Source organism: Erinaceus europaeus, chromosome 6, assembly GCF_950295315.1.
Source record: "Erinaceus europaeus chromosome 6, mEriEur2.1, whole genome shotgun sequence".
In the NCBI taxonomy this organism is placed as follows: domain Eukaryota; kingdom Metazoa; phylum Chordata; class Mammalia; order Eulipotyphla; family Erinaceidae; genus Erinaceus; species Erinaceus europaeus.
Window position 1 is genome coordinate 12,088,209 of NC_080167.1, and position 21,912 is coordinate 12,110,120.

Here is a 21,912-nt window from a genome sequence, read left to right on the forward strand (position 1 = left end):
TCCATAGTTGGCAACAGCAGGGGAGCCCTGCTCCTGTTTGACTGAGGAAACTGAGGCTCCATGAAGCTCTAGATGTCATAGCTCACCAGCGGCCGAAAAGTGTCTGAAGTCTTCAGACACTCCAAGGACAGAAGACAGACAGGGCCACCTTGTTCTGGTCCCTGCTCTTCCCCAGGCCTCAGTTTCCCCACATGAGAGGGGTCCCTGCAGGGGTTCCATCCAGAGCTGACCTTTGCAGGTGACAGGGCCTGGGGCTCTGCCTGGTCTGACTGCAGACCATTCTCTCTGCCTTCTTTCCCTTGGCGAGTCTGACGGTGTCACATCCCTCCTGAAGGTGTCACATCCCTCCTCGGTCACTTGGGAGCTGTGACATCTGCAGCCAGGTCCTCCCCCTTCCCTTCCCTTCCCTTCCCTTCCCTTCCCTTCCCTTCCCTTCCCTTCCCTTCCCTTCCCTTCCCTTCCCTTCCCTTCCCTTCCCGAGTGAGCCTCAGTTTCCTCATTTGTCAAATGAGAGAAGGACTCCCCATTGTTGAAAACTGTGGGACTGGGGACAGGCGGCCGCACACCTGGTAGAGCTCATACATAACAACACACAAGGATCCGGGTTCAAGTCCCCTGGTCCCCACCTGTAGCAAGAAAAGCTTCATGAGTATTGAAATAGTACTACAGGTGTCTCTATTTCTCTCCCTCTCTTCTTTTGTAAGATTTATTTATTTATTATTGTGTAGAGATAGAAATTGAGAGGGGAGGGAGAGATAGAAAAGGAGAGAGACAGAGAGACCCCTGCAGCCCTGCTTCACCACTCGTGAAGCTTTCCCCTGCAGGTGGGGACCAGGGGCTTGAACCTGTCTCCTTACGCACTGTAATGTGTGCGCTTAACCAGGTGTGTCACCACCTGGCCCCTTTCTCTCCCTATCTCCCCCCTTCCCCTTCAATTTCTTTCAGCCTCTATCCAAACTAACTAACTAACTAAATAAATAAAACACCGTGGGCCTAAGCACAGCATCTACTGTGACTGATAATTCTGCAGGCATGAAGCACACATGAAGTGTACATGAAACACACACAGGCTTTATACAGCTGTTGCTCCAGGGGAAGCCGGGGAAGGCATTTCCTCTCAGTGACACTGGGGACATGGGGATGCCTGCCTTGGGGTGTCTTTGCCATCTGTGCCAGCACGAAGGAAGCTCTAAGTGTGCCTGACTCAAGAGTGATGCTCAGGTCAGGTCATGTCAGCCACCTGTGAGGCCCTCTCTCTGTGCAAGGCCGATCTCCTTGCAAAGACCCCTCGAGGTAGGCACCCTGTGTCTCCAGTGTCACTGAGAGGAAAAGACTTTCAGGCCTGAGGCTCCAAAGTCCCAGGTTCAGTTCCCAGCACTGCCTTCAGCCAGAGTTGAGAAGTGGTAAAAGAAAAAACAAATTTTCACCGTAAGAGTCACAGTGAGTACAATAGCCCTGAGTCCTTCCCCAGTCTTTTTGCTTCGCCACTATGCCGCCTTGCCTGTCCCTCATTTTGTTTATTTATTTATTTTTAAATTATTTTTCTTGGCCTCCAGGGTTATCGCTGGGGCTTGATGCCTGCACTGTGAATCCACTGATCTTGGAAGCCATTTTTTTCTTTTTGTAAAAAATTAATTTATTTTCCCTTCTGTTGCCCTTTTTTTATTGTTGTAGTTATTATTGTTGTAATTGATGTCATTGTTGTTAGATAGGACAGAGAGAAATGGAGAGAGGAGGGGGAGGGGGAGAGAAAGATAGACACCTGCAGACCTGCTTCATTGCCTGTGAAAAGCGACTCCCCTGAAGGTGGGGAGCTGGGGGCCAGAACCAGGGCTCAAACCAGGATTTTTGCGCTGGTCCTTGTGCTTTGCACCACGTGCCCTTAACCTGCTGCACTACCGCCTGACTCCCCATTTTTTTTCTTTTCATTTGATAGGAGAGCGAGAAATTGAGAGAGGACAGGGAGATAGAGAGGGAGAGAGACAGACAGCTACAGACCTGCTTCACTACTCATGAAGCCTCCCCCCCCTGCAGATAGGGAGACGGAGCTCGAACCTGGAGACACCATCGCCCAGGCCCCGTTCATTGTTAACCAGAGCATGGCTCAGCTCGAGCTGATGATGGTGTAGTGGGGACTGAAGTTGGGCCTTTGGACCCTAAGCCATGAGTCCTGCACAGCCACTACATGTAACTAACTCCCCAGGTCTCGCTTACCCTGGTGGGACCGAGGTGCGTGCACTCACACCGCTGCTGCGCTGGGGTCCAGGCCGGTTGAGGTTGTTCTGTCCGGGGGTGGGCACACCACCAGGGTTGAGGGGACTCCTCAGGGATGCCCCAGGGGCGTGCGCAGGCTCCGTGGGGCCAGCGGTGGGCACAGCCCAGAGCGTGGCACTGGCGAAGGTGGCACTGGGGTGCATGGTGGAGAGCGTGCCCGGGGGCGCTCCTGGAGGCCCTCCAGGAGGCAGTGGCGATGTCGGTGCGGCGGACGCCTTACGGCGCTGGGAGGCCAGGATGGCGTTGGAGGCGGCGCGTGTGCTGTTGACCAGTAGGCACTGCTGGCATGAGCAGGGCTGTCCCGAGCTAGCGCCCACGGGCCACGACTGCGACTTGGGGATGGAGCCCACAGTGAGTGGGTAGGCCAGGTCCAGGCGGCGACGCAGGCGGCGGCGCCGGCGCGTCTGGCGGTTCATCTGGGACATGCTGTTGAAGTAGATGAGGTAGCAGAAGCCCAGCGATGAGAGGTCGAGCCACGGGTGCTGCTTCTCGTAGGCGTTCTGGATAGTGATGCAGATGTCCATGTCGTAGGCCGTCCACGCCCCACCGTCGTTCTCCCACTCCCACACGATGCCCTTGCCTGGCGCTGATGACGGCTCATAGAAGTTACGCCTCACCGGCCGCATGGTGCCTGGAAGGGGGGGCAGGTCACCCCAGGGGGCAAGGGGGTAGTGGGGAGATGTGGGGGGGACAGTTCACCTCAGGGGGCAAGGAGACAGCAGAGAGATGGGGGAGAGGGAGACAGGTCACTCCAGGGGACAAGGGGACAGTGGGGAGATCCGGGGGGACAGGTCACCTCAAGGGGCAGAGGGGACAGCTGGGAGATGGGGGCAGGTCATTTCAGGAGACCAGGAGGCAGAAGGGACTGTGGAGAGATGGGGGGATCAGGTCACCCCAGCAGGCAAGGGAACAGCAGGGAGATGAAGTGGGGACAGGTCTCCTCAGGGGTCAAAGGAAACAGTCAAAATGTACACCCATAGGAGATGGGAAGGTGGGTCACCCCAGGAGGCAGGAGACAGAAGGGACAGTGGGGACATGGAGGAACAGGTCACCCCAACAGGAAAGGGGACAGTGGGGAGACCCCGGGGGGGAAGGACAGGCCAGCTTCCCCACCCCCACTTCTACGGAGTCATCACTTGCCAGGTGGTAGGCTTGCAGGAGTGTGGGGTTATGGGTAGTAGGATGGGGGGAAGTGGGGACAGGGGTCCTCTGTGGTCATGCCCATGCAGGCCTCAGGTGGCATGCAGCCCCCCCACCCCCCGCCTTCATTAGGTCCCTGGCGCAAGAATTCCCTCCTGCGCCCATGCATTCTCTTGGTAGCTCAGGTTCACCTGGGTCCATGGACATCAACTCACTCACTCACTCAATGCTCTGACATTGGTTTCCTCCCTGCATCATGCTTAGTCCACACATTCAAGTCTTCCTCTGCTCATTCATTCACTCATTCGATAGTTCTTTAAAAAAAAAAAAAATCAGTTTTTGGATAGAAACAGAGAGAAACAGAAGGAGGAGGGAGACAGACACTTGCAGCCCTGCTTCACTGAACATGAAACCTCCCCCCTGCAGGTGGGGGCTTGAACCCGGGTCTTTGTGCATTGTAGCATCTATGCTTTACCACATGCACCACCACCTGACCTTGATTCACCTCTTTCTTCATGCATTCCTGTATTCATTCATTCATTCATTCATTCATTCACTCCCTCACCAGTTCACTCTCATTTGCAGTGGCCCTTCAGTCCTTCACCCACACCTGTATTTTTTCTCTCTCTCCTGAGCTCATGGCTTGTCCCTTCTTTCCTGTCCCACTTACAAATGTTCTCTCTATTCACAGGCTCCTCCCTCTCTCCTTCCCAGTCCCTTGGCACCATGGCTCCACTCTGTGTTTTACTCATTTATCTTGTTTTCTGTCTGTCCCCACTTTGAGGCAGGGTCTTGGCTGTGTCACCACTCTGTCCCCAGTGTCTGCAGCTGGCAGGTGCTGTCCCCAGAGTCACTGAGTGTGCGAATGAGTTCATGACTTCAGGCACCTGGCCTTTCTGGGCTAGGTGCTTCTCCCAGCCCCTCCCCCCTGCGGGGCTCCTGCCAGCTTGGGTCCACCCTGTCCTCCAGCTATTTGCTGCTATTTGTTTCTTCCTGAACAAACACTGGCTGCTGGTCCGCTCTTTTGAGGCTATCAGTGTTTAAGTGTCGAGCACTCCTTCAAAATGTACACCCATAGGGCCAGCCAAATAGCTCACAGGGATAGTGTGCTGTTTGTCATGTGCACGACCCAGGTTCAAGCCTGGCACCTACCACATTGGAAGAAGCTTTGGTGCTGTGGTCTCTCTCTAAAAAGTAGAAATAAATTTTTTAAAAAGTGGGATCAGGGAGGTAGCAGAGCTGGTTAAGCGCGGGTGGCACTAAGCGTAAGGACTGGCGGAAGAATCCAGGTTTGAGCCCCCGGCTCCCCATCTGCAGGGGAGTCGCTTCCTGTGCCATTCTTGGCCCCTGGCTTTGTCTCCCTCAATGCTCAGAGCTGCCTGGCTCAGTGAAGTCACAGCCATTCTGTCTTGCTCTTTCCCCTCTAGGTTGCCAGCCTGTGCAATCAGGGTGACCAAGTGAGTTCGTTTCCTTGGTAGTACACTCCCCCCCTCCTCATGCCTGGTCCAGGGGTTCATAGTCAGCTGGGAGAGGAAGGTTCTGTGAGACTCCCTGAGCACCAGCCCCTCCCACACTGTCCTACACAGGTTTCTCTTGGGATTCCTACTTGTGGTGAAAGGTCACGTCCCGCTGCCCTCTCTTCTGACAGAACCCCAAGGGTGTCAGACTGCCCAGCTGTACCCCAGACCCCCAGATCTGAGAGCTGCAGAGGTCGAGGCCCACAGCTGTGACCTCCATAAGAAGGGGATGGAATAAAGAGGGGCCCATGGTCCCTGTAAGGCTACACACAATCTTTTTTTTTTTGCCTCTAGGGTTATTGCTGGGGGGTTACTGCTGGGGCTCGCTGCCTGCACTATGAATCCACTGCTCCTGGAGGCCATTTTCCCTGTTTTGTTGCTCTTGTTGTTACCTTTGTTGTTGTTGTTGTTATTCTTATTATTGTCATTGCTGTTGTTGTTGGATAGGACAGAGAGGAGGGGAGACAGAGAGGGGGAGAGAACGACAGACACCTGCAGACCTGCTTCACCGCCCATGAAGAGACCCTTCTGCAGGTGGGAAGCTGGGGGCTCGAGCCAGGATCCTTACACCGGTCCTTACGCTTTGCTCCATATGTGCTTAACCCGCTGTGCCACTGCCCGACCAGCGGACAATCTTTTTAAACAAATCTATTATCTAAGAATAACATTTCTTGGGAGTCGGGCTGTAGCGCAGCGGGTTAAGCGCAGGTGGCACAAAGCACAAGGACCGGCATAAGGATCCCGGTTCGAACCCCGGCTCCCCACCTGCAGGGGAGTCGCTTCACAGGCGGTGAAGCAGGTCTGCAGGTGTCTGTCTTTCTCTCCTCCTCTCTGTCTTCCCCTCCTCTCTCCATTTCTCTCTGTCCTATCTAACAATGACGACAACAACAATAATAACTACAACAATAAAACAACAAGGGCAACAAAAGGGAATAAATAAATTAAATAAAATATAAAAAAAGAATAACATTTCTTAAATATAAATAAATAAAAATATATATTTATATATTTTTATATAAAAAATAAAAAAATATATTTATATATATTTATATAAAAATATAAATATAAAATAAATATAATAAATATAATAATATAATATAATAATATATAATAATAATATAATATAAAATAAATATTATATATAATATAATATAATTATATATTATATTATATTATATTATATATTATATAATAATATATAATATATATAATATAATATATTATATTTATATAAATATATATAATATATAATATAATAATATATAATAATAATAAAAAATAAAATAAATATAATAAATATAAATATAATATAAAAATATATATATTTATATATATATTTATATATGTGCTCTGCCCCTGAGCTATCTTATCTCCCTGTGGCATGCAATCATATGACCATGACTGTTGGGCCCCTGGAGCCGCCTCCTTAACTGTGTGTGTCCCCAGGCCAGCCCCGAGAGGTGGTGATTGGGGGGACCAGGGAGGACATCCTGAATGGACTTCTGCTCTTCTCAGAGCACTGCACTTTGAGCCTCAGTTTCCCCACCTCAAAAATGTGGGCCTGGTCATCAGAGGGTCCAGTGTGCTTCAAGTTTGGCTGCGGTCAGTGGGCAGGGATATTAGCCTAGAAGGTTCCAGTTACTTCATGCACTTCCTGGCTCCCAGTCCAGCTTCATTTGGCATACTCCTATTCACCCACTAAAACCCTTGACATGGCCTGCTTCCCCCAGGAAGTGCTTTTCTACTGCCTGCTATGTCTGGCATGTGCTCAGAAGTGCAGCACCCTCGCACTGCCACTGGAATGGGCCTCCGACTTGGCACAGGTCAGGGCCAGTGGAAGCACAGAGAAGAGGGCTTGGCACTGAGGGAGAGGGAGGGGTGAGGGTTCCAAAAACCAGTGGTGACCAGTTCTGCAGCAAAGCACTCTGGGAGCGTCTCCCAGCCCGGGGCCCTCTCTCCAGGGCTCTGTTTACCAGCTATTGATTTTTCCTGCCTGTTTACTGGTAGTTATTAAAGGCTGCATCCCCAGAGTCCTTTTCAAATGAGATTGGAACCTGGAGACCCTGAGTAATTAGGGCAGCGGAGGCCCTTCGTCCACCTCTCCCGCTAGCTGGCTGGAGACCAGGCCAAGGGGGGCCCCCAGCTGCCTAGTGACAGGCCTGGGCTGCCATCCCCAGATTTCCAAGGGAGCAGCGAGGGGCGGAAAAGCTCCTTCTCCTCCCCTTGTGGCCTTGGCCTAGATTTCCAGCCACAATGGGTCTACGTAGTATCTGCAGCCTGGAAGACAGAAGGGGGCCCTGTGGGTGGGCCAGAGGGGCAGCTCACTGCTGGAGGCTGTTCTCCCGGGCACCCGGCTGCTCCAGTCACCAGAATCTGGGTCCCCCAGCCCATCAGGAGCTCATACCACTTATGTGTCCGGCTCTTCTTTTGTGCACCTGCTCTGAGCTCTGTCCCCCAGCCACTGTTCGTGGCTGGATGTTTGGTTGAGCAATTCCTATCTTGTTCCCACTGAGCCAGGTGATAAGAGCTATGGTCAGATATCACTCCAGAGGATGTGGGGGAGGCACAGTAGTCAGTGGAAGGTTCGTAGCCAGGGCAGAGAAAGAGAGAGAGAGATAGAGAGAGAGAGAGAGAGAGAGAGAGGGGCAAGGAGTGAGGACAGAGCTGGTGTTTGCCAGGTACTGGCTGTGGTGCTCTGCACCTCTGACTCAGTTTCCCCTCTTGCTCTTGCCTCCAGAGAGGGGCAGATGAGGGTCCAGAGGTGACATCTTGGGTGGGTGACAACAGAGGACTGGGTTTCCTGAGGTCAAGGCAGGGCCAGGTGGACTGATTCTAAGGGAGGTGACTCAGCCAGGGTTCCCCCAGGATGCATCCAGCGACAGGCAGCTCACTACCTTGGTTCTGCTTTCAGCTGCTTCTCCTACAGAACTCTCCGCCCTAAAAATATGGTTGTGGGGGTTGAGTGTTGGCTCACCTGGCTGAGCACACAGGTTACCTTGTGTGAGGCCCCTGGTTCAAGCTCTCGGTCCCCAGCTGCAGGGGAATGCTTCACAAGTGGTGAAGCAGCTCTGCAGGAGTCTCTCTACTTGTCTCTCTCTCTTTTTAAAAATATTTATTTATTTATTCCTTTTTGTTGCTCTTGATGTTCTATTTTTGTAGTTATTGTTGTTGTTGGATAGGACAAAAAGAAATGGAGAGAGGAGGGGAAGACAGAGAGGGGAAGAGAAAGATAGAGACCTGCAGACCTGCTTCACCACCTGTGAAGCAACTCCCCTGCAAGTGGGGGGCTGGGGGCTCGAACCGGGATCCTTACGCCAGTCCTTGTGCTTTGCGCCACCTGCGCTTAACCCATTGCACTATTGCCAGACTCCCTTTCTCTCTCTCTTTCTGTCTTTTGCCTGGTATCAGAAAAAAGAGAAAAGAAAGTCAAAAGAAAGAAAAAAAAAGGGGGAGGGAGGAATGGCCACTAGGAATGGTGGGGCCATACAGGGTGTCTGCATACTTTTTTTTGACCCTTTAGAGATACTAACTCCTGGACCTAAGAGATAGCGTACCTCCTCTGTAGTGCACACAGGCTCGATTTCGGCCCCCACTGCTCTGGGGGAAGCTTTGGTGGTATGGCATCTTTCCCATGCCTCCATCTCTCTGTCCCTCTGTCTCACTCTTTCTGTCTATAAAAGTCAGTCCCGAGTGGAAGCTCCAGAAGCAAATCAACCCAGAGAACTTAACTCTGGGGCTGGGTTTGGGCACAGAGGTGGTGCCAGGCTTCAACTCTGAGGTCCCTGAGGGTGTGGCTTCAACCTCTGGTGCCACTGTGTGCAAAAGCTGAGCTGTGCTCCCCTCCCCTCCCCCCTCTCTCTGACAAAATATTTAAAACTTAAGGAGTGAGCCCACAGAGTCAGGGGAATACCACCCCCACACACACACCTAGTGCCTAGTTCTTCCCAGAGGCAGGCCAGGCCAGGCCACCAACCTAGTGGGAGGGCCCTCTCTCTGGGGTGGCTTCCTGGAAGAAGGGACCTGAGTTGGGGGTGTCAGGCCCTGCTAGGAAGTGGGGGCCATGGGCAGTGGTCCGGGGACTTGTGTTGGGTGTGGGGGATGGGCTGGATGTTTGGAGGAGCATGAGTTGAAGGCCCACTGGATACTGTTCCCTGTCCTAGGGCATCCTCTGGCCCTCACAGCAGCCCTGGGGTCTGGGGCACTAACATCAGTTCAGACGCTAATGACCTCTGGGGAGTTGTGGGAGCTTGCCTGAGGTTCCAGGCGCAACCCACAGCCCCCCCCCCAACCTTGTGATCAATATTCTGGGTTCTGTTCCCTTCAAGAGTCCCAGGGGGCTCGTCCAGGGAAACTGGCCCATTAGTGGTTTTCACTCATTTGAGGCTTATCTGGCCCTGGGGGGCTGCAGGCAGTGGGGATTAAGGGGATGCTCCAGGTCTGGGGGAGGGGTGCTGAGTATACCACCAGATTTGGCTGTGCCCTCTTGGTGGGCTGGGTATGGGAGCTGCCTGGTCCCCTGGCCTCTATGATGGTAGGGACAGCAGAAAGTCACTGTAGGGGGCTGGGAAGACCCCCCTCTTATGTAAGCTCTCTCCCAGTCCTCCCCTTTCTCACCCAAGCAGTGAGCATCAGGATGGCAGGTGCACTGGCGGATAGAGCCTACTGTGTGCTGAGCACGCTCTTACTGCACATGGCCCAGAGCCACACAGCCAAGCTTCTCCAAGTCCTGCCACCAGCCTGCCCTCTCCCACCTTCCTGGTCCTGTAGCACCTCCTCACACAGCCGTCGTTTTGCAAACCAAATCACCCCTCTTCCCAATGCCTATCGAGAGCTCCCAGGCGCCCCCAGGGCTCAGTCTGAGCTCTAGTGCCTCCGTAGTCCATTCATGTTGTTCCTAGACACGCCTCCCCCCTCTCCCCACCCCCACCCCACTTTCCTTCCTGCTGAGCTCAGCCAGCCTTCCTGGTCCAGTTCCAGCTCTGTCCTCCTGGGATCCTCTCCTGCTTTCTTCCAGAGAGTCACTGTCTCCCTGAGGCCCCTTCCCCTCCCCCATCAGTTCAGCAGGTGCTGAGGCACATCTACCTCCCACCCCCACCCCAACCTAGGGGCTGCTAGAGGCTGTGCTGGCCTCCAGCTACCTTGGCATTTCTCCTCAGCTGGAGTGGGGGTAGGGAGGGGGGAAGGAGGTAGGTCCTTTAGAGATGCTGAATGAATGAATGAATGAATGAGCAACCTGATTGACAGGCCTGATTGACAGCTGTAAGATAACGAGGTTTGTGAGCTGGCGGCGGAGATACTGTGTTGTGGTCCACCTGCTATTTAGATTAAAAAAGTGTATGTGTGGGAGTCGGGCTGTAGCACAGCGGGTTAAGCGCAGTGGGTTAAGCGCATGTGGCGCAAAGCGCAAGGACCGGCGTAAGGATCCCGGTTTGAGCCCCCAGCTCCCCACCTGCAGGGGAGTCGCTTCACAAGCAGTGAAGCAGGTCTGCAGGTGTCTTTCTCTCCCCTTCTCTGTCTTCCCCTCCTTTCTCCATTTCTCTCTGTCCTATCCAACAACGATGACAACAATAATAACTACAACAATAAAACAAGGGCACCAAAAAGGGAATAAATAAATAAAGTGCGTGTGTGTGTTTAAAAACCAACATTTAAAAACCAGCTATGTCTTCATGCCAAAAATCAGAGGTAGTCATGAAGGCAACGATCAGCAAAAGTTCCATTCTGACTTTTTACTGAGCAGCTACTATGCACCTGAGATTAGAGAATCCAGAGTTAAAACCTTCTGCTGCCCAGCCACTGTACACACATCTATGAGTGCCTGAGCTCACAGGGTCTGTCTCAGTGGGAAGGTGGCTGAATAGAGAGGAAAGACCTGGCCCAAGTACCCAGAGCTTGGGCAGAACTTGAGCCCAGACCTCCGACTCGCATCTCTGGGGTACCAATCAGCCAGCACCCAGGGGAGACTGGCCCTTTCTCCCCTGGAAGCGAGTGCTGGGGAGGCCCTGCCAGAGGGTCTCAGGTGGTCACCAGCTCTCCTCCTGGGGCCTCAACCTGTAGTCAGAGTGAGTGAGAACAGGGCAGCCTGTCACTCAGAAGAGAGGTGGTCTGGGGCTGCGGCTACTGGCACCAGCCTTTGACAGTCTCATCCTTTGTTCCGCATTCAGGGCACTCAGCTCTGGGCCCCGTGCCAGGCTCCCCGCCGTGCCTGTCACCAGCCTGCCACTACGGCCCAGGCAGGTGGAGGTGGCAGCCTAGTGCAGCTCTGGGGGGCAGAGGCGAGGGGCTCAGGCCAGGTGGGGGCTTGGTGTCCAGCCAGGCAGTGCCCGGGGCCCAATGTCAGGAACAGCCCCACCTCAGGGGTCAGAGGTTCCCCTCAGTGTCTGCCATACCCTTGAGTCTGTCCTGCCCACTGCCGCATGCCCGCTGCCCAGGTAGCACCCAGCACATGACAAGTACTTGTTAAGTCCCTGAAGAAGGGAGGGATTGGTCAGTGCTGGTTTGAGGGAGGGGGGCCCATAGCCCATGAGGGGAAACTGAGGCTCAGGGAGGGAGGCACGCCAAATCTCTGAGCCCAAAGCAGATGCTGGGGAGGGACATCTGGAACTGGGGTTTCATTAACAGGGCTCCCTGAGACAGCCTGGCCTTGGGTTTGGGGTCCTGTGTCCCCTGGCAGCATCAGCAGGTAGCAGGGGGCTGGGGGGGCATCTGGGTCACTGTGGAGGCTGGGTGGGCTCTGGGTTTCAGGACTGTGTTGGACAAGAGGCTTCCAGGGAACCAGCCCCCAACTCCCAATCTTTGGGTCAGATTCCACAGCTCGCTGGTAAAGAGGGGGCCCGGGGGGGAGGGCTAGGGGGTGTTGGAGAGGCAAGGAAGAGTAGAAAGGGGAGAAGGGGAGTGTCAAGGGGCCAGAGCGGAGGGGAAGCCCCTCACCTCCACCCTCAAGGCAATGCTGAATCCGCCTCTCCCACACAGCCCAGAGTGGTCCATGCGCTGTCCGAGGTGCTGGGCCAACAGCCCTGGCGCGTTGCAGCCTCTGCAGACCTGGCCCTGGGTCCAGCGCGTGGCTGCGTGCTCCCGGCCTCAGTGGAAATAGAGGACTGCCGCTGGAGGCGGGGCTGTGAGAAGGTGCTTGCGGCATCTCTGGCCTCCCAGGGTCCACGATTAAGGAGTCTGTTGATCCCCAGAGATTCTGCAGCTAAAGGGCGGCACCTGACAGCTCAGCCTGTCCTGGGGGTCCCCAGAGGCCTCCTTCTCTCTCCCTCCACATCTCAGCCTCCACTGTCACCCAGGCCTGGTGCTTCCTTTCCAGGACCTTGTTGTTCCCTCCACCCAGAAGGGCTCCTCTCATGGTTTGATTATGACTTTTACTACCAGAGCACTGCTTAGCTCTGGTTTATGATGGTGCTAGAGGATTGAACCTGGGACTTTGGAACCTCAGGCAAGAGAGTCTCTTTGCATAACCACTATGCTATCTACCTTTTCCCTCATCGTTTATATTTATCTCAGTCAGATACAGACTCTTGGAGGACACCTCCTCTAGGAAGTCCTCCCTTTCAGGACACACGCTGCCCCCATCAGCTGACTGAAGACAACCTGCATCTCTCTAGTAAGGCACTGGGGTCCTTTCCCTCCTCTAGTGCACATGCTAACTATTCACTCTGCCCAGCTGGGGTGGGAAGGGACTCTGGGATCTGAGGCTCAGAGATGTCGAGGGCCTGCCCTCGGTCACACAGCCGGCCATGAGCCAACCTGGACTCCAGACGTCCGAGGGGTGAGCGGCTGTGCTGGTGCACTTCTCTGCACCCCCTCTGGGCCCTGTAGCCTGCAGGGCGGGGGTCTTGTCTGTCTCTCTGAGACCTCAGGACTCAGGACTGGGCCGGCTCCATGAAGGGACCAAGTGCCAGGTGATGTGTGAGTTGGTGGTGTTAGAAGGGCTGCAGGCCAGAGGGAGGGTCTGTGATGGGAGAGTGCAGGCTGTGGGGACCCCACCTGTGCCCTGACAGGCAGGACTCGCCACCTGAGGGACAGTCCCTTCTTGCCCAGACTCCTGGTGCCCTTGTGCTTGGTGTCAGGCCCAGCCCTGGGGCCTCCCAGTGTAGCTATCAGGGGGTCCCTTGGGTTCTAGTCACCGGGGCGCTGGCCCTGGAGGCCTCTAGGGGCTGTTCCTGCTTTGGTTCAGCCTCTGACAACAAGCCCCAACAGAGCTCTCGGGGGCGGGGGGAGGTGTGGGGAGCCTGGGCACTGCACCTCACCTGAAAGGGCTGGGGCTGGGGTAGGACTGATTGGTTGCTGCGTGACCTTGGGCAAGTCACTCACCCTCTCTGGGCCCTAGTTCAGGATGGACTGCGTTCTCGCTCCCCAGAGACTGGAGGGAGGACTGGGAGACTTAGGAGCCAGCCACCACCTGCTAGCTGGGCTCAGCAACTTGTCAGTGCCAGACACAGCTGGCGTGGAGCCTCAGGGACAATGGCATGGTGGCCACTCTCAGCTGGCCTCCCCTAGCCTCAGTGTCCCCTCTACAGAATGGGTGGAAGGCTGTCACCACAGAGGGAGGGGAGGCTGGGGGACTTTGTCCTCTGTGCCACATGGGGGGGGCAGGTCTGGACATGGACTGAAGGTAGTGGGTCACATCCTGCCCAGCTGTGGGGACTGGGCCTCTCAGGACAGTGTGGCCCCAGCTGCCCTAAGTCCCCTGACCCCCCTTCTGCTACAAGGAGGCTCCCAGACCCAGCAAGGACCCAGCAATGCTGCCGGCTGCTGTGCCTCCCCAGGTCCCCTCATCTAGGGCTCCCCTTTTGTGATGCCTTGGCGTGTCTGGGGTGGGGAACACAGGAGACAGAGGAAAATGGGAGGGAAGCTGGAATGTTCCGGAAATGCCTGCCTTCCAAAGAGAGCTCCCACTTCAGCTCTTCCCAATGATTTGCTACCCCTCCCCCTAGCCTGGGACACTGCTGTCAGGGAGCTAACTGCAGGTGGCCCAAGGTCACAGCTTCCCAGACACTCCTCCCCTGCCCTCATCCCAAGGGGGAGCAATGGAAACAGCCCAGCAGGGCAGAGGTGAAGGGGTGCACGGGCTGAACAAACAGCAGTCCCCCCGGGGCCCAGCCTGACTCCCCCCTGCAGTCTGAGTCCACACCTGGGTTTATTATTTTTTTTCCACTGGCTGAATGACAGACACACAGACAGGGCCCGGGCGGGCCAGAAGCTGGGCTCTAGGCTGGTGCTGTGTGCATGTGTTTCAGCGCTGCCATGCCCCTGTGCCCCACATCAGCCTGGTCGCCCAATGGCAGGAAAAGCCAGGGCAGGCCAGGGGTTGCGTGCGAGCTGCAGCCTGCAGGCTCAGAATGTGAATGGTGCTTCTCAGTTGCTGAAAGGAAAAGGCGGTTTTGTGACCCGTGAACATGACGGGAATTCAAAAGGCAGTTTTGTGGCAACTCAACTGGTTGGTTTCTTTTCCTGGGGCTCACAGCTGCTGGAGCCCCAGGTGACCACAGAGGCTGCAAGGCCCCTGATAGTTACTCCCTAACCTCGTGGCAGGGCACTCATATGGCTGGGCACCCCCCCCCCCCCCACGCACACACACAAAATACAAATTTTGGCTTCCATAGGTTTATTGTGAATTTTAAAGTTTAACAGTCTGGCTAGGAGCTGTGTTTGTGTCAGTATGGGTAGATGAGTTCTAGGTTTTGCAATTCAAATACTTTTGTGTGTCTGCATTCTTTTTTTGGGGAGGGGCTATTTAGAGAGAGAAAGAAATCAGAGTATCTGGGGCATTGAGAGAGAGAGATCAGAGTATCTGGGGTATTGAGAGAGATATCAGAGTATCTGGGGTATTGAGAGATACCAGAGTATCTGGGGCATTGAGAGAGATATCAGAGTATCTGGGGTATTGAGAGATACCAGAGTATCTGGGGCATTGAGAGAGATATCAGAGTATCTGGGGTATTGAGAGATACCAGAGTATCTGGGGCATTGAGAGAGATATCAGAGTATCTGGGGTATTGAGAGATATCAGAGTATCTGGGGCATTGAGAGAGATATCAGAGTATCTGGGGCATTGAGAGATATCAGAGTATCTGGGGTATTGAGAGATACCAGAGTATCTGGGGCATTGAGAGAGATATCAGAGTATCTGGGGCATTGAGAGATATCAGAGTATCTGGGGCATTGAGAGAGATATCAGAGTATCTGGGGCATTGAGAGAGATATCAGAGTATCGGGGCATTGAGAGATATCAGAGTATCTGGGGCATTGAGAGAGATATCAGAGTATCTGGGGCATTGAGCACAGGGTCTTGTGCAGACAAGTGCTGGGCTCTACCCATTGAGCTATATGCCCTTTTCAAGGTTAAAGGTCTCTTTCCTACTTATGCCTTTTGCATCTGCAGTGGTCAGCACAGGTGGGGCACACGGTGGGGGGTTGCTCAGTGTTTGAGGGAAGGTCAGAGCCTTGGTCCTTTCTGTGCACACAGCCCATTGCAGGGACATGGCGACTGAGGCCCCAAGAAGGAAGGGCACAAGCGGGCTGTGTCAGCCTCGGAGAGGACTGGGGGTGTGCTGTGATGTGGCCGGTGGGCAGGCACCTTGCCCTCCCTCCGGTGCTTTCCTGGCACTAAGGTCTCCCCGCACTGCCCACCCCTCCTCCCACACAGAGGTCTCCAGGCTTTCCTTTCTCCCTGGGGGGTTTGGCAGGGTCCCAGGAGCGGGTGGAAGAGGGAGTGTTCTTTTTCCTTTCCCTGCAAACAGCCAGGAGGTGTGGAGTGAGCAGCTGGAGAGGGTACAAGGGGAGGGGCCTCTGGGGAAGTGACAGGCTGGACCTCCAGGGGACCCAGCCAGAAAGTAAGGATGCCACTGGGAGTAAGAGGCCTGCAGAAAGGGGGGCTAGAGGAAGTTGGGGCACTCAGAATCAAGAAATCCCCCTAAAAGTGGGAGGTCAAAGGCAAAATGGTCAGCTTGACAACTCAGGGTGGGGGCAGGGAGGCTGTTCCTGTTAAGAGCCAGCCCACCTGTCAAAGTCAGGTTCTGGAAAATTCTACACCCAGCACTGTCTGAAATGCCGAACTCAAGCCCAGGAGAAAACCACCTCCTCCTGCAGTCAGCCCCGGCCCTCCCCTCAGACAGTTACGAGAAAGCAGAGAGAATGGGGCAGGTACACCGGCCCCTCTTACATCGCCAGCAACTCAGAATGGACAAAGAGCTCAACAGGGGCTTCCTCTGTTCTCAAGGTAAAATCCAGACCCTCCCCCCCAATACACACATACACTCCACCCTGCGTGGCTGATGCTGGCCCACACGGTAGGTCCAGAAGTGCCAAGCCCATCGAGCACCTCCTTTCTACCACAGGGCTTTTGCACAGAACACCGGTCCCTCCTGCTGTCTTCAGATCTCTGCTCAAATCAGATCTAGTTTATGCCCTCAGACCTACAACCAGTAGTGATCCTTGAGGTGGGGTGTTTGCTTGCTACACACCTTTATCCCCCGTCCCCAACACGGGGGCACCAGCATCTTTCGCGAGGAGAGGCTTATGCTAAGGCCCCATCTCTGACCTTCAGCAGGTGGCCCTATGATGGCACATGGGAGTAACCAGTTACTGAAACACCAGCGCGTCCACCTCGAGGCAGGTGCCATGCAGTGTCCCCATGCACCACAGGAAAGCCGAGAGACACAGTGGCCGCTGACAAGGCGACTGGTGGAGAAGGCGAGTGAACCTGACCTGGTGTTGAATTTTCAGTACCTGGTCACAGGTGGCTAGTGACTGCCAGCTTGGGTGGTCACAGGTCTTGACAGAAGGACCAAGGCTGTGCCATACAGCTCTTTCCTTCCTTCCTTCCTTCCTTCCTTTCTTCCTTCCTTCCTTCCTTCCTTCCTTCCTTCCTTCTCTCTTTCTTTCTCTCAGCATTGGAGATTCACCTCTCTGGCTGACTTTTTCAGAAAAAGAGAGAGAGAGAGAGAGAGAGAGAGAGAGACTTCACAGCCCTGAAGCTTCTTTCTTTCTTTCATATTTATTTATTTATTTATTTCCTTTTTGTTGCCCTTGTTGCTTTTATTGTTGTAGTAGTTATTATTGTTGATGTCGTTGTTGTTGGATAGGACAGAGAGAAATGGAGAGAGGAGGGGAAGACAGAGAGGGAGAGAGAAAGATAGACACCTGCAGACCTGCTTCACCGCCTGTAAAGTGACTGCCCTGCAGGTGGAGAGCGGGGGCTCCAACCGGAATCCTTATGCCGGTCCTTGAGCTTTGCACCACGTGCGCTTAACCCGTTGCGCTACCGCCCGACTCCCCAGAAGCTTCTTTCACTAGGGTGGCAGCCAGGCTCGAACCTGGGTCTCACACATGGAAAAGCAATGTATAAACCAGGTGAGCTAATTCACCGGCCCCATGTCCCATGCAGTTCTGTCACTCAGGAATTCACAAGGACTCCCCCAAACCTCTACTGGACAGTTCTTGGGGTGGACCATGCCCTGTGTCCTGGGGGTGGATGACTCCCTGAGGCAGGGCCTTGCCAGTCTCCACTGCCCCTCATCCAGTGACAGACACCAGCACAGCAACTTTCAGAACCAAAAGGCCGAAGGAAGCCTTCGCCATTCTCACCTCCACCATCACCTCTCACACAACTGCCGAGACTGCCAGCACCATCAACACCTCCAGGGCCACCAACACCAACCATCACCACCAGCAGCTCCCTCAATTAATGCCATCACTAACACCACCACGATCTCCCCCACCTTGCTGTCCCCCCACCCCCAATCCAGGAACGCCACCCCCACCTCTCACCCTCACCACCCTGACCCCACCACTGTCGGGAGCCAGCACAGGGTCCCAAAGAGAACCGAGCTTCAGCGAGACTTGGTTTTGTCCTCTGTAAAATGGGATTGCTGAGAGCAACACTGTGAGGGCTGTTGGGAAGAATTAGACCAGGAAGTGCCTAGGAGCAGGCTGAGTACTAGAACCCAGTAGTGCTACTCTCCTGGGCTCTGGGCACCGTGAGCTGGATTTTATTCAATCCTCAGGCAGGTGGGAGACCTCAGCATGTCCATTTTACAGATGAGGAAGCAGAGGCTCAGGGGAAAGGTGATGGGAGCTGAGCTGAGGCTGAAGCCTCAGGAGTCAGGAGGGCTTCAGGGGGCTGGGTGGATATAGGGGGTGGGTGGGGCTGCTCACCCGTGTCCTGGCGAAACTGCTGCATGGACTGCAGGTCGATGATGTACGGCACCAGCTGTGCGTCCACCTGGCCCAGTACCACGGAGCCACGAGCATCCTCCTTGAGTACGTCCTCGATGTGGTGGCACACGGTGGCCGTGTAGGGCCGCCAGCGGTTGTGCTCATTCAGCCACTCCCACACCACCACCCGGGCCACATTCTGCGGCGGGAAGCCCAGCCCGCTGACCACCACGCCCTGGCTTGGCCGTGACATGGCCGCGGCCAACGCCTTGGGGGCCAGGACCCCACAGGGATGGCCCAGCCCCCCTCCACCCGGCCCTTTCTCTCTCTCTCTCAGTCCAGGAGTGCTCTGGTGGCCTGGCTCAGCTCGCTGGCTGGCATCCTGGGAAGCAGAGCCTTTCTTAGGATGGGAGGTGCTGTTCTAAATCCCTAGCTCCCCCCGGCTCAGCTGCACCCTCCAAGTCCTGTCTCTGTCCTGCTGGGCCACTGTCCTTCTTCACTGGCACTGGGCCTGTCACCCCAAGTCCTGGCCTCTGCTCTCTGCGCTGCACCTGTGCCCAGACTTAGGCCCACTCCCTGAGACCACTGCCTCTTCCTCCCACCACACCACTGGGCTTCTGCTAAGTGTGTGTGGGGGGTCGTTCCTGTCCCTCTGTGTCCCTGTCCCTGCTCTGTGTCCTGGAAAGGCCTGGGTAGCTGAGAAGACAAGGGGGAGGGGTGCGGCGTGGACCCCGACTCCCCAGCGGCGTGGACTGCGGCTCCCGGGCCTGGAGGGGGGGTAAGAGGGGCGGGGGCGTGGGCACGCCCCACCCCACTCGTGCTCGCGACCTGCAGGGACACAAGGAGGGGAGAGGGCCCTTTAAGAGGAGAAAGCAGCACCCCCTCCCCCTTCCCAGAAGAGGTTTGGTGGAGAACAATGGGGAGCCTGGGGGGGGGCGGCAAGAGGGGGTCGGGGGAGATGGAAGGCCCTGTTCCCTTGGGGGCCAGGCCCGAAGGCTGGGCTGGACCTAGGGGCCGAGCTCCACAGACACCCCTCCGCCCGCGCCCAGTCCTCAGCAGCAGTGCGCTGCGCCCCCGGCCCTGCCCGGGTGGGGGTGGGATTCGGGGTGCGCGGGGACAAGGAGGGGGACGCGGCCTAGGGCCCCCGGGATGGGGGTCGCGTCACCAAGGAGACCTCGCCAAGCGGATCCTCGCCGCCTCCCGCGCCCCCCTCCCTGGCAGCAGCCCCCCTTCCCCAGCCCGGGGCTCCCCGGGGGTGGGGTCCCGGCGCCCGGCGCCCGGCGCCCGGCTCACCGCCTCTCCGGCTCTGCCTCCCGCTCCGCCGCTCCAGCTCCGCCGCCTCCTGTCCCCCCCCCCCCCCCCCCCCCCCCCGAGCGCGGGAGCCGATTCCGCCTCCGCGCCCGCCCCGCCCCGCCCGGCCCCGCGCCCGCGCCCCACGGACAGACTACCAGCGATGGACCGACAGACCGACAGACGGACTCAGGAGCCGCCGCTGGACGCCAGATCCCGCGGGTGGGAGGCGGCGGCAGCGCTGGGGGAGGGCGGGGAGGAGCGGAGAGGAGGAAGGGGAGGAGACGATGGGCCCCAGTGTCTCTGGCCCGCCCCCCCAATCTTGGGCTAGGGCTCCCCCACCGCAGACCTCACGGGGCCTCGGGAGTCCAAGCAGGGCTCAGGGCACCGGGCGCAGCGCGGGGCGCGGGGGGCAGGGGGTCACCTGCTTGAACCCTGGCCATCTTACCTCTCCTCTGTCCAGCCGGGGCCTGGTGCGCTCAGGTGGTGCTCACTAAGCTGGCGCCCCGGGGGCCTAGGCAGAAAGATGGGGTCACCTTCTCTCCTTCCCCTGCTCCCCTGGAGGAGGGGTGGGGCCCCAGGCCCATGTGGGGACAAATGCAAGTGCGGTATCTGAAGTGTCCCCCTGGGAAGGCCGAGGCCCAGAGACGGTAAGAGGCAGGCCTGGGGTCACACAGCAGCTTAGGTGAGTGTCCAGACACTATCTCACAACTGAGTCAGCAGCTCAGAGCCCACTTTCCCCAAAGCGCCCTCCCCTCTGTGAGTGGGGGAGCCACGGCAGCCTGTTGGGGTGCTGCGGGAGGAGGGTGGGAGAAAGTGAGGGCAGAATGTGCCCCGTTCTGCTTCTGGGTGCCTGAAAACCAGATGCCCAGTAAGTGCTGGGTGAGGGCTGGCTGGGTGGTAGCAGCTCAGATTTAAGGGGCTGGCCAGCTGTCCCTCCTGTGGTAGCCATGAGTGGTCAGACCCCAGGTTGGGAGGTGTCAGTGGCCAGCTGGGTGTCTGCCAGCAGCAGACCCCCCACACACACACACACACCAGGCCAGGCTAGGTAGGGGGTAGACTGCTCAGAGATCTTGCCCAGCACTGAGCTTAACCAACGGCAGGGATGTGGTCTCCTGGATACCCACAGCCCAGTACCCCAAGACCCCATGGATTGTTCCAGATGGGGCCAGTGATCTAGTCTGCACCCCCACCCCCATGAAGGACTGTGCCTGAGGGCACTAAGCTTGGTGACTTGAGTTTCAGCCCATAGATGGCTGTTTGGGGGGTTCAAGAGCCCCCAAGTACTGATGTATCTGTCCATTTTTTTGGGGGGGTGAGTGGGTGAAGGGCTCTGGCTTTCAACAACTTCTTCTCAAAGGAGGCTGTGACTTGGATTCTGAGCCGATGACAAAAGGGGACCTGGGACCCCAGACAAAGGAAGAGGCTGGCTCCAGGTCACATGGGTGTAACAGCAAATCGGAAAGAAGAACCCGAGATTCCAGATTCTATAATGCTATTTAAGGCTTCACTAAATGACACCTCCTGCAGGAAGCCTTCCCTAAAGCCATCCCATCTGCCTTCCCCTTTGCCTTGATGTAACTCCCGCCTCACAACCACTTCCATGAATTCTGATTCTGCTGGGGTGAGACCCTATGAGAGAAACCCACTATGTCACCTTTGTGGGGTGTAGCTGCTGCTCAGGAGATGGTAGTGTTATGGACACCTGCAAGTACCAACCACTGATATAATAGTTCTCTTCATGACGGCCCTGTTTATCTTCCATCTGCCCATCCTCCATACAACTATCCAACCACCTACCCACCTGTTGATCCATCCATCCATCCGTCCACCTGTCCATCCATCCATCCACTTATCCATCCATCCATCCATCCATCCATTCATCCACTTATCCATCCATCATCCACTCACCCATGCACGCATGCATCCATCCACCTGTCCATCCATCCATCCATCCATCCATCCACCCATCCATCCACTTATCCATCCATCCATCCATCCATCCATCCATCCATCCATCCATCCATCCACCCATCCATCCACTTATCCATCCATCCATCCACTTATCCATCCATCCATCCATCCATCCACCCATCCATCCACTTATCCATCCATCCATCCATGCATCCATCCATCCATCCATCCATCCACCCATCCACCCATCCATCCACTTATCCATCCATCCATCCATCCATCCACCCATCCATCCACTTATCCACCCATCCATCCACTTATCCATCCATCATCCACTCACCCATGCACGCATGCATCCATCCACCTGTCCATCCATCCCTCCACTTATCCATCCATCTACTTATACATCCCTCCACTTATCCATCCATCATCCACACACGCATGCATGCATCCACCTGTCCTTATTTTATAGGTGGAAAATAAACTACCGAAGCTCAGAGAGCAGCCTTTCTCAGTTTGCTCAGGATTCTCTGGGCGTCTGCAGAGCTGGGATTTGAATCCCAGGCCCTTTTGCACCTCCCACAGTGCGTGCTGCCCTTGTGTTTGCTCAGCCACT

At 55.7% G+C, this 21,912-nt stretch overlaps 1 protein-coding gene across 4 annotated transcripts in view; it reads right to left on the minus strand.

The window, feature by feature from the left end:
* The window catches only part of DTX1 (deltex E3 ubiquitin ligase 1), a 31,501-nt gene extending 11,872 nt beyond the window's left edge, over positions 1-19,629 (minus strand). Inside the window, exons 1-3 of one of the 4 annotated variants that reach the window (XM_060193049.1) lie at positions 19,541-19,629; positions 18,093-18,920; positions 2,215-2,905 (exon numbers count right to left, since the gene is read on the minus strand). In XM_060193049.1, the coding sequence (XP_060049032.1) occupies positions 2,215-2,905; positions 18,093-18,345 (944 nt within the window). In that variant the 5' untranslated portion in view covers positions 18,346-18,920; positions 19,541-19,629. Of the gene's footprint in view, positions 1-2,214; positions 2,906-18,092; positions 18,921-19,385; positions 19,521-19,540 lie in introns of those variants that run through there. The other 3 variants (XM_060193047.1, XM_007528847.3, XM_060193048.1) reach the window with 3 other exon arrangements.
* Positions 19,630-21,912: the final 2,283 nt, after the last annotated feature.